At 38.5% G+C, this 13041-nt stretch overlaps 1 protein-coding gene across 2 annotated transcripts in view; it reads right to left on the reverse strand.

Moving 5' to 3' along the window:
• Positions 1-13041, reverse strand: part of CCSER2 (coiled-coil serine rich protein 2) — a 154948-nt gene that overhangs the window by 36651 nt on the left and 105256 nt on the right. For both annotated transcript variants that reach the window (XM_068981726.1, XM_068981727.1), the window contains exon 8: positions 10573-10659. In XM_068981726.1, coding sequence (XP_068837827.1) covers positions 10573-10659 — 87 coding nt within the window. The remainder of the gene's footprint in view (positions 1-10572; positions 10660-13041) is intronic.

Raw genomic sequence — 13041 nt, forward strand, 5'->3', positions numbered from 1 at the left:
CACTTGTTTGCTTTTCTTTTTATTTCTATTACTATAGGAGGTGGGTCATAGAGGATCTTGCTTTAATTAATGTCATTAGTGTTGTGCCTATACTTTCCTCCAAGAGTTTTATAGTTCCAGTTTTACATTTAGATCTTTAATCCATTTTGAGTTTATCTTCATGTATGGTGTTAGGAAGTGTTCTAATTTCATTCTTTTACATGTAGCTGTCCAGTTTTTCCAGCACCATTTATTGAAGAGGCTGTCTTTGCCCCAATGTATATTCTTGCCTCCTTTGTCAAAAATAACATACCATAGGTGCATGGGTTTATTTCTGGGCTTTCTATCTGGTTCCATTGGTCTATATTTCTGTTTTTGTGCCAGTACCATACTGACTTGAAGACTGCAGCTTTGTAGTATAATCTGAAGTCAGGAAGGTTGATTCCTCCACCTCTATTCTTATTTCTCAAGACTGCTTTGGCTATTCAGGGTCTTTTGAGTTTCCATATGAATTGTGAAATTTGTTGTTCTAGTTCTGTGAAAAATACCACTGATAATTTGATAGAGAGAGCACTGAATCTGTAGACTGCATTTGGTAGCATAGTCATTTTCACAATATTGATTCTTCCTACCCAGGAACATGGAATATCCCTCCATCTGTTTTTGCTGTCTTTGATTTCTTTCATTAGTGTATTATAATTTTCTCTGTACAGTTCTTCTGTCTCCTTCAGGTCAGTTCAGTTGCTCAGTTGTGTCCGATTCTTTGTGGCCCCATGAATCGCAGCACACCAGGCCTCCCTGTCTATCACCAACTCCCAGAGTTCACTCAAACTCATCTCTATCGAGTCAGTGATGCCATCCAGCCATTTCATCCTTTGTCATCCCCTTCTCCTCCTGCCCCCAATCCCTCCCAGCATCAGAGTCTTTTCCAATGAGTCAACTCTTCGCATGAGGTGGCCAAAGTATTGGAGTTTCAGCTTTAGCATCAGTCCTTCCAATCAACACCCAGGACTGATCTCCTTTAGAAGGGACTGGTTGGATCTCCTTGCAGTCCAAGGGACTCTCAAGAGTCTTCTCCAACACCACAGTTCAAAAGCATCAGTTCTTCGGCACTCTGCTTTCTTCACAGTCCAATTTCCCATCCATACATGACACTGGAGAAACCATAGCTTTGACTAGATGGGCCTTTGTCAGCAAAGTAATGTCTCTGCTTTTGAATATGCTATCTAGGTTGGTCATAACTTTCCTTCCAAGGAGTAAGCATCTTTTAATTTCATGGCTGCAATCAACATCTGCAGTGATTTTGGAGGCCAAAAAAAAAAAAAAGTCTGACACTGTTTCCACTGTTTCCCCATCTATTTCCTATGAAGTGATGGGACCAGATGCCATGATCTTCGTTTTCTGAATGTTGAGCTTTAAGCCAACTTTTTCACTCTCCTCTTTCACTTTCAGCAAGAGCTTTTCTAGTTCCGCTTCACTTTCTGCCACAAGGATGGTGTCATCTGCATATCTGAGGTTATTGTTATTTCTCCTGGCAATCTTCATTCTAGCTTGTGCTTCATTCAGCCCAGCGTTTCTCATGATGTACTCTGCATAGAAGTTAAATAAGCAGAGTGACAATATACAGCCTTGACGTACTCCTTTTCCTATTTGGAACCAGTCTGTTGGTCCATGTCCAGTTCTAACTGTTACTTCCTGACCTGCATACAGGTTTCTCAAGAGGCAGGACAGGTGTTCTGGTATTCCCCTCTCTTTCAGAATTTTCCACAATTTATTGTGATCCACACAGTCAAAGGCTTTGGCATAGTCAATAAAGCAGAAATAGATGTTTTTCTGGAACTCTCTTGCTTTTTCCATGATCCAGCGGATGTTGGCAATTTGTTCTCTGGTTCCTCCGCCTTTTCTAAAACCAGCTTGAACATCTGGAATTTCACGGTTCACGTACTGATGAAGCCCGGATTGGAGAATTTTGAGCATTACTTTACTAGCGTATGAGATGAGTGCAGTTGTGCGGTAGTTTGAGCATTCTTTGGCATTGCCTTTCTTTGGGATTGGAATGAAAACTGACCTTTTCCAGTCCTGTGGCCACTGCTGAGTTTTGCAAATTTGCTGGCATATTGAGTGCAGCACTTTCACAGCATCATCTTCCAGGATTTGAAATAGCTCCACTGGGATTCTATCACCTCCACTAGCTTTGTTCGTAGTGATGCTTTCTAATGCCCACTTGACTTCACATTCCAGGATGTCTGGCTCTAGATGAGTGATCACACCATCGTGATTATCTTGGTCGTGAAGCTCTTTTTTCTACAGTTCTTCTGCATATTCTTGCCACCTCTTCTTAGTATTTTCTGCTTCTGTTAGGTCCATATCATTTCTGTCCTTTATCGAGCCCATCTTTGCATGAAATGTTCCCTTGGTATCTCTAGTTTTCTTAAAGAGATCCCTAGTGTTTCCCATTCTGTTGTTTTCCTCTCTGTTGCTTTCTTATCGCTCCTTGCTATTCTTTGGAACTCTGCATTCAGATGCTTGTATCTTTCCTTTTCTCCTTTGCTTTTCACTTCTCTTCTTTTCACAGCTATTTGTAAGGCCTCCTCAGACAGCCATTTTGCTTTTTTGCATTTCTTTTCCATGAGGATGATCTTGATCCCTGTCTCCTGAACAATGTCACGAACCTCTGTCCATAGTTCATCAGGCACTCTATCTGTCAGATCTAGTCCCTTAAATCTATTTCTCACTTCCACTGTATAATCATAAGGGATTTGATTTAGGTCATACCTGAATGGTCTAGTGGTTTTCCTTACTTTCTTCAATTTAAGTATGAATTTGGCAATAAGGAGTTCATGATCTGAGCCACAGTCAGCTCCTGGTCTTGTTTTTGCTCATTGTATAGAGGTTCTCCATCTTTGGCTGCAAAGAATATAATCAATCTGATTTCAGTGTTGACCATCTGGTGATGTCCATGTGTAGAGTCTTCTCTTGTGCTGTTGGAAAAGGGTGTTTGCCATGACCAGTGTGTTCTCTTGGCAAAACTCTATTTGCCTTTGCCCTGCTTCATTCTGTATTCCAAGGCCAAATTTGCCCGTTACCCCAGGTGTTTATTCCCAGATATTTAATTCTTTTTGTTGCAATGGTGAATGGGATTGATTCCTTAGTTTCTTTCTGATTTTTCATTGTTAGTATATAGACATGCAAGTGATTCCTGTGTATGGATTTTGTATCCTGCAGCTCTGCTAAATTCACTGATTAGTGCCAGCAATTTTCTGATACTATCTTTAGGGTTTTCTATGTACAGTATCACATCATCTGCAAACAGTGAGAACTTTACTTCTTCTCTTTTGACCTGGATTCCTGGGTTCCTTTTTCTTCTCTGATTGCTGTAGGTAGGAATTCCAGAATTGTGTTGAATAATAGTGGTGAAAGTGGACACCCTTGTCTTGTTCCTGATCTTAGGGGAATGCTTTCAGTTTTTCACCATTGAGAATAATGTTTGCTGTAGGCTTATCATATATGGCCTTTACTATGTTGAGTTGTTCCTTCTATGCCCATTTTTTGAACAGTTGTATTCATAAATGAGTGCTAAATTTTGTCAAAGGCTTTTTCCGCATCTATTGAGAGTATCATATGGTTTTATCTTTCAGTTTGTTAATATGGTGTACCGCATTGATTGATTTGAATATATTGAAGAATCATTGCTTTCCTGGAATAAACCAACTTATTCATGATATGAGCTTCCTGATGTGTTGCTATAATCTTTTTGCTAAAATTTTGTTGAGGATTTTTGCATCTATGTTCATCAGTGATATTGGTCTGTGGTTTTATTTTTTTGTGTTGTCTTTGTCTGGTTTTGGTATCAGGGTGAGGGTGGCCTCGTAGATTGAGTTTGCAATTTTTTGAAAGACTTTTAGAAGGATAGGCATTAGCTCTTCTCTAAATGTTTGATAGAATTCTCCTTTGAAGCCATCTGGCCCTGGGCTTTTGTTTTATGGGAGATTCTTTTATCACAGCTTCAATTTCGGTGCTTGGAATTGGGTTGTTCATAATTTCTATTTCTTCCTGGTTCAGTCTTGGAAGATTGAACTTTTCTAAGAATCTGTCCATTTCTTCCAGGTTATCCATTTTATTGCCATATAGCTGTTAATCATAGTCTCATACTCCTCTGTCTGTTGTAACCTCTCCTTTTTCATTTCTAATTTTGTTGCACTGATTCTTTTTTCCTTGATGAGTCTGGCTAAAGGCTTATCAATTTTATCTTCTAAAAGAACCAGCTTTTAGTTTTATTAACCTTTACTATTGTTTCTTTCATTTCATTTTCATTTATTCTGCTTGAGTTTTTATGATTTCCTTCCTTCCACTAATTTTGTGGGGTTTTTTGTTCTTCTTTTTTCCAGCTGCTTTAGGTGTGAAGTTAGATTGTCTAGTTGATGTTTTCTTGTTTCTTGAGTAGGCTGTATTGCTATAGACGTCCCTCTTAGAGCTGCTTTGGCTGCATACCATAGGTTTTGAATTGTTGTGTTTTCATTGGCATTTGTTTCTAGAAGTTTTTTCATTTCCCATTTGATTTCCTCAGTAACCTGTTGGTTATTTAGAAACGTGTTGTTTAATCTCCATGTGTTTGTGTTTCTTGCAGTTTTTTTTCCTTGTAATTGATATCTAGACTCATAGCGCTGTTGTTAGAGAAGATGCTTGATATGATTTCAATCTTCTTAAATTTACTCAGGTTTGATTTGTGACCCAAGATATAGTCTATACTGGAAAATGTTCCATGTGCACTTGAGAAGAAGGTGTATTCTTCTGCATTTGGATGGAATGTCCTAAAGATATCAATGAGATCCATCTCATCTAGTGTATCATTTAAGACTTGTGTTTCCTTATTAATTTTCTGTTTTGATGATCTGTCCCTTTGTGTGACTGGGTGTTAAAGTCTCCTACTATTATTATGTTATTGTCAATTTCACCTTTTATGTCTGTTAGTGTTTGTCTTACCTATGGAGGTGCTCCTATGTTGGGTGCACAGATATTTACAACTACTATGTCTTCTTCTTAAGATCAGTCCCATGATCGTTATGTAATGTCCTTCCTTCTCTCTTGTAATACTCTTTATTTTAAGGTCTATTATGTCTGATATGAGGACTGCTATTCTAGCTTTCTTTTGCTTCCCATTTGCATGGAATGTATTTTTCCATCCTCTCACTTCCAGTCTGTTATGTGTCTTTAGCTCTGAAGTGAATTTCTTGTAGACAGCATACATATGGGTCTTGTTTTTGTGTCCATTCAGCCAGTCTGTATCTTTTGGTTAGAGCATTTAATCCATTTACATTTAAACTAGTTATAAATATATATGTTCCTACTGCCATTTTCTTAATTGTTTGGGGTTGATTTTGTAAATAATTTTTCTTCTCTTGTATTTCTTGACTATATATGTTCCTTTAACATTTGTTGTAAAGCTGGTTTAGTGGTACTGAATTCTCTTAACTTTTGCTTGTATGAAAAGCTTTTTATTTCTCTACCAGTTTTGAATGAGATTCTTGCTGGGTACAGTAATCTTCACTGCAGATTTTTCCCATTCAGTACCTCAAATATATTTTGCCATTCCCTCCTGACCTGCAGAGTTTCTGCTGAAAGATCAGCTGTTAAGCATATGGGGTTTCCCTGGTATGTTGTTACTTCTCCCTTGCTGCTTTTAATATTTTTTCTTTATGTTTAATTCTTTTTACCTTGATTAGTATGTGTCTTGGCGTGTTTCTCCTTCAGTTTATCCTGGGTGGAACTCTGTGCCTCTTCGACTTGAATGACTATTTCCTTTTCCATGTTGGGAAAATTTTCAACTATAATCTCTTCAAAAACTTTTTCATACCCTTTCTTTTCCTCTTCTTCTGGGATCCCTATAATTTGAATGTTGGTGCATTTGATATTGTCCCAAGTCTCTGAGACTATCCTCAGTTCTTTTCATTCTTTTTTTACTTTATTTTGCTATTCAGAAGTCATTTCCACCATTTTATCTTCCAGCTCACTGATTCGTCCTTCGGCTTCAGATATTCTGCTATTAATTCCTTCTAGAGTATTTTAAATTGCAGCAATTGTGTTGTTGTCTCTGTATGTTCATTCTTTAATTCTTCTAGTGAAGTGAAGTCGCTCAATCGTGTCCGACTCTTTGCGACCCGTGGACTGTAGCCCACCAAGCTCCTCTGTCCATGGGATTCTCCAGGCAAGAATACTGGAGTGGGTTGCCATTTCCTTCTCCAATTCTTCTAGGTCTTTGTTAATTGATTCTTGCATTTTCTCCATTTTGTTTTCAAGGTTTTTGATCATCTTCACTATCATTATTCTGAATTCTTTGTCAGGTAGTTTGCCTATTTCCTCTTCATTTATTTGGACTTCACTGTTTCTACTTTGTTACTTCATTTGTGTAGTATTTCTCTGCCTTTTCATTATTTTTTTTTTAACTTACTGTGTTTGAGGTCTCCTTTTCCGAGGCTTCAAAGTTGAATTCTTTCTTCCTTTTGTTTTCTGCCTTCCTAAGTTTGTTCCAGTGGTTTCTGTAAGCTTCATATAGGGTGAGATTTGTGCTGAGTTTTTGTTTGCTTTTCCTCTGATGGGCAAGGTTGAGTGAGGTGGTAATCCTATCTGCTGATGACTGGGTTTGTATTTTTGTTTTGTTTGTTGTTTAGATGAGGTGTCCTGTACAGGGTGCTACTGGTGGTTGGGTGATGCTGGGTCTTGTATTCAAGTGGTTTCCTTTGTGTGAGTTCTCACTATTTGATACTCCCTAGGGTTATTTCTCTGGTAGTCTAGGGTCTTGGAGTCAGTGCTCCCACTCCAAAGGCTCAGGGCTTGATCTCTGGAGTGGTTTGTTATGGTACTAAGTGAGATTAGAACAAATATCCAAAAATGAGAAACCAAAGATGAACCCCAGACAAATGGCAGTTACAAAGTCAGGCAAATAATAATTAAAATAATGGAATATACACGTATACATATACACTCATGAGCAAAGTCAGAACAGTCCAACAAAAATAAAGTACAGCAGATTGACCCAGCAAACAAAGGAAATCAAAAATTATATTAACCAGTTAAGAACCAAACTAACTAAAGTACAAACTGGAAAACAAAACTAAAGCAAGGCACCAAGTGGGGAATAAAGCAATGAAAACAAAACTAACAAATATGTTGAAAGGAGAGAAAAGAAAGAAAAAATAGATATGCAAAGTTAAACAGGAGTAGATGAAGAAGATTTATATAAAGTTTAACTGCAAGGGGAAAAGAACAGTAGGAAAGGCAAATGAAGGAATAAATGTGGAAAAAATATAGTAGGTCTAAAAAAATTAAAATTATAAAAAAAGAAGAAAAAAAACGGAGAAGAAAGAATAAAGGAAAACACAGAACTTCAAAAGCCCAACATAGAGGCAGAGGTTTATAACAACAATAAAATGTGTGACTGACTATATACATATACAACCATAAGCAAAATCAAAACAGTCCAACAAAATAAAGTAGAATAGATTGACCCGGCAAACAAAGAAAACCCAAAATTATATTAATCAGTTAAGAACAAAACTACCGAAAGCACAAACTGGAAAACAAAACTAAAGCAAGGTGCCAATTGGGGAATAAAACAATGAAAATGAAACTAACAAATATGTTGAGAGGAAAGGAAAGAAAGACTAGATATGCAAAGTTAAATAGAGGTAAATGAAGATTTATATACGTTTTAAAGATTGACTGCAAGGGGAAAAGAACAATAGGAAAAGCAAACAAAGGAATAAATGTAAAAAAAAAAATAATAGGTTTAAAAAATTAAAATTAAAAAAAGACAAAAGAAGAAAAAAAGGAAAATGCCACAGAACTGCAAAAGCCCAACCAACGAAGAGGCAGAGGTTTATAACAATAAAAATGTGACTGAGAAAAAAAAGAAAAGCTCAAAAGCTTAATTGGATTTCATAGTGCCAATAAAACCAATAACTACAATGGAGAGGGGAAAGAGAGGAACAAAACAGAGAAAACAATCCAAAAGAATCTACAAGACAAGTAAAAACATAAGAATAATAAACTTTTTTCTTGAGTCACTGCTATCAGAGTCCTTTCCCTTGCTGGGAGTCAGAGCCCACCTCACCTCCCTAGGATGCCCTCTAACACTCTGCTGATCTCTGGACCTGCTGTGGGGGCAGCTCAAATTCTAATCTGGTCCTACTCCTGTGTGTTCTTGCCTCCAATGTCCACAGCTATCAGAACTAGTGTGGTTCCTTTTGTGGGAGCTCTCAATGACCTTTTATATATTCCATAGGCACAGAGTCTGCCTAGTTGATCATGAGGATTTAATCTGCAGCTTGTACAGCTGGTGGGAATGTTTTGGATCTTCTTCCTTAGCCACACTGCCCCTGGGTTTCAAGTGTGATTTTATTTCCACCTCAGCATGTGGGTCGTCCACTGGGGTTTGCTCCTGAGGCAGTCCTGGAGGACTTGGGTTTGTCCCTGTGAGGGCCAGGTGTGGAGGTGGTCCGCTGCTTGGGTCGCAGGGGTTCTGGCAGCACCAGGTATTCAGGGGAGTTGGCAGCTAGCGCAGCAGGAAATACAGTGCTCTAGAAGGGTATGGCAACCAGTATTGGCCAATACGCTCCAGTGTTCTTGCCTGGAGAACCCCTCTCCCTGACAAAGCAGCCTGGACAGCTTCAGTCTACAGGGTCGCAAAGAGCTGGATACTAGCAAAGCAATCCTGCACGCACAGATGCAAGACTTATTTTCCCTGTGGCAGTTCTGCCCCAGTGACAGCTAAGCATGAAGGTGGTGCAGCTGCTTGGCTTGTGGGGACTCTGGTGGTACCAAGCAGGGACACAGACTGCCTCCGCCGCAGAATGTTATGGCGCTATCAGAGTCTTTTTTCAAGCCTCTTGTAGCTGTCAATCAGAAGGCCTCTGGCCAGTCTTTCTCTGTAGCTCCACCCATGCAGGCACTTCGAGGGCTCCCTTGCCTGGGTCCTTCTCTGTTGTTCCATGGGTCAGGGACATAGAGGGGTCCCCCTGGCTGGGGTCCTAGTTTGTAGATCGGCACGTCAGGCACTTAAAGGAGCACCCTGGGTGGGGTCTTGCTCTGTAGTTCAGGCATTTGATGGGCCAGCCTCTTTATTGTTCAGCTGCCAGTGCTGGCTTGTGGGGAGAGAGAGGCTACGGTGATGGCTCCATCCCCTAACTGTGACTCAGCAGAATCGCCTTGCTTCCATGGCTGCCTGGATTTCCTCCACAGGCATTTCCCACCACAATATCCTCCCTCACATCCCCTCAATTGAACTCTCTGCAGTCAACAGCAGCCCTCGCCCTGGGATTGCTTCAGAAACCCTAAACTCCAGCTCCCAGCCACTAAAGCCTTCCAGGGAACCTGAGTCCCTGTCTGGGGCATGTACAGCTCCGGCAAGGACTGTCTGATTCTCATTCCATTTAGGCTGCCACAGATCAGCTGTTTCACTCTTAGCCTTAAATGTTTCTCCTCCAACTCAGACAATCGCCTGTGGGGCTCAGGTTTCTGTTTCAGTTCCCCTACCCGCCGAGGACAGGTCCAGTCCTAACACTTCGGCTTTCTCCCCTAGTTCCTTGGTCCTACCAAGTTTTGCGTGGTTCTGTATGTTCTTTTCCTCTTGTCAGCGACTCCTGTTCACTCTCAGCTGGTGTTCTGCACACACTCCTGTGTCTGAAGGGGTATTCCTGATGGATCCGTGGAGAGAGACATACTCCGTGTCCACCTACTCCTCCACCAGCTTGTTCTCTGTCTTTAGTTTTGAAATACAAAAACTAGTCTTACTCTTGTCCTTCTTAATTTTATATTTAGTAGGCCCTCAATTTGCACTATTAGGTTATTCTTATTTTTTCAGGTTTATTACATCTTCTGATACCCTTAATCATAACATCTGATCCATCTATCCTTACCATTTATTCATAAGCTGGATCTCTGATTTGACCCCAGTGGTTCAGAACTCAGTATGTTTTATATTTTATATTCTGAATGAAATTACTATTTCATATCGCCAAATTACTTTGCTTGGCCAATATAAGCTTTTAACTTCCAAGAAAGCTTTGGCCTATTGTTATGCCATTATGTTCTTGTTATCCTGGCCTTTTATTATTACAAATTAAATTATAATTAAATTCAAGACACAGCACATACAGTTTTCATATGGAACTAATATTTGACATTTTAACAATTATAAAATTATAAAGAATCATATGGCTCTGAGAAATCACGGAACATCGCCCAAGGGGAAACATTTTTTTTAGAATAACCTTCTAACAAGACAGCCATTCAGATTTCTAAAGACTAAATACCCAGTTTCATTCCTCAGTAACATGAAGGTAAGCTGGTGAATTTCAAATCTCCAAACAGACGCAACTGAAAATGGATTGAGTTTTTCACTCTGAAAAATTATTTAGACTGAAAATTAAACCACATACTTTTATAGAGTGCATATAACCTAAAAACAAAACACCAGTGCAATTTTAAAAGCCAAAAAATAAAGTCCAATTTGAATTCTGGCTAGTTTTATAAAAATATATATATATTGCCCAGTTTGAAAAGGCTTCACTTTATATATCACACTATAATACTTACAAGCTGATGTTCTAATAGTTGGATTTTTTCATCTTTTTTCTTTAGTTCCTCTTTAAGCTGTTTTATTTCATTTAGTAAATCTTCATTCTGAAATATTTTAAAAGATTTAACATGCAGTATTTAATTGTATTTTAAAACACTAATGAAAAATATTAAATTAAGGATGCAGGCTGAGCAATGAACTGTGTGTTTATTTAACATGAAGATTCTTCTTAAATATCCCAGCTATTTATCCATTTAAAAAAATCCAGTTTGGTCTTCTAGGAACTCATAGTTTAAAGGAGTCTGACACATAAACAAAGAACAATAAGAGCAGCAACAGCTAACATTCACTTAGTACTAATTGGGTGCCAAGACCCAAGTACTTTTGGGTGTCTAAATAACTGATTCCAACTGCAACTCTGAGGTAGTTACTATTATCCCCATTTCAGAGATAAGAGGAACTAAGCCACATAAGTAAAATAAATTAAACACAAAATAATAACTTCAGCTAGATTTCAAGAAATATACGAGTTGCCTGTCAGAGGAAACGAGGGCCACAAGTAGAGGCATCATTAAAGGCACAGAGTCATTTTCATGGCTGGTGCAGAAATCAGTAGCAAGGTAAATGTGCCTGAAAGGGAATCAAGGAAGACTCTTTTTCTTTGAGCTACTTTCATGAGAACTGCCTGAATCAAAGAATAAATTCCCTGTTGACTTAGTTTATAAGAAATTTCTATCAAGGCCAATCCCTTTCCCAAAATTAAAAAAAAAAAAAAAAGAAATTCCTGAAAGTATTCCTTGAACACCACAGGGGTTAGGCGTGCCCACCCTATTAACAAACCTCGTCTAGTCAAGGCTATGGTTTTTCCAGTAGTCGTGTATGGATGTGAGAGTTGTCCTATAAAGAAAGCTAAATGCCAAAGAATTGATGCTTTTGAACTGTGGTGTTAGAGAAGACTCTTGAGAGTCCCTTGGACTGCAAGGAGATCCAACCAGTCCATCCTAAAAGAGATCAGTCCTGGGTGTTCGTTGGATGTTGAAGCTAAAACTCCAATACTTTGGCCACCTGATGCAAAGAGCTGACTCATCTGAAAAGACCCTGATGCCCAGGAAAGATTGAGGGCAGGAGGAGAAGGGGGCGACAGAGGATGAGATGGTTGGATGACATCATCAACTCGATGGACATGAGTTTGGGTGAACTCCGGGAGTTGGTGATGGACAGGGAAGCCTGGGGTGCTGCAATTCATTGGGTCGCAAAGAGTCGGACACAACTGAGCGACTGAACTGAACTGAACACAAACCTATTATCAACGTAAGCAGGAATTCAGTTATATTGTCACATGTAAGGTATCATTATCTTATTGTTAGACCATTTTGTTTACTGCTATTTAATTATCCACAAATATATACTGATGATATTGTGCTGCCAAGGGAAATTAAAGTTAACCCTTGAACAACACAGGGGTTAGGGGTGCCCACCCTATACAAAGTAAAAAGACCTGGGTATAACTTTTAGTGAGTGCTCTACATCCACAGTTCCACCATAACCAGAAGGTTCACATCCTTGTATTCAACCAACTGCAGATCGATGTAGTACTATAGTCTTTTTTTTTTAAATCCAAGTATAAGTGGATCCATGCAATTCAAAACTTGTTCAAGGCTCATCTGTAGAATATATACATAAATGATACATCTTTCCAGAGAGAATAATAAGCAAGCAAATATAATGTGTTGGTATTGAGCAAAGTATACCATCTTCTTCAGATAGGTTTGGAACAAAAAATACTGTAGTCTCATTAACAAGAGATCAAAAACAAACATTTTATAAAGGCTCTGATGTATCACATAAGCATCAGAATGGGGAAGAAACAATATAGAAGAAAATATTTAATTTTGCAGTTGTTATGCACACAGCAATGGCGAAGAACTATTTATTACGTATAAAAAAAAATGACTTTCAGCTGAATTTTTAAAATGTTCAGGGACTTAAAAAATTCATAAATCAAGACCAAAAACAGATGGATTACAAATCATGAGTTAAATTAGTGGGAGAAGTACTCAATGTGATTAATAAGACTGCAGAAAAAATGGTACGTTATCAGACATAAAAACTGATCTTTTTGTACAAACATATGACTGTATATACAACAGTCATAAAAATTACTTGCACTCCGGTTTCAGTTATGCAACTCACATGCCAAAGAAATGATCCTAAGTACAAGAAAAGCTGTAATAAGATATCTTCAAGTTCATAAACTTAGAACTGCCTTATAAGAGGACAACTGAAATACAATGTAGCAACAGGATTGAATACTATACAGCCATCATTCAGGCATTGCTAGGTTCTGCTGATGTTAGAGAAAATGAACCCAAAAGTGAAATCAAAATATGAGTATGTAAAACATTTAGCACCAACATGCTTATAGCATGATTTATATGACAGGCACTGCTCTAAGGATTTTACACATAAAGATAGGAAAAGGAAAA

The sequence above is a fragment of the Capricornis sumatraensis genome, chromosome 10 (assembly GCF_032405125.1).
Source record: "Capricornis sumatraensis isolate serow.1 chromosome 10, serow.2, whole genome shotgun sequence".
Classification (NCBI taxonomy): domain Eukaryota; kingdom Metazoa; phylum Chordata; class Mammalia; order Artiodactyla; family Bovidae; genus Capricornis; species Capricornis sumatraensis.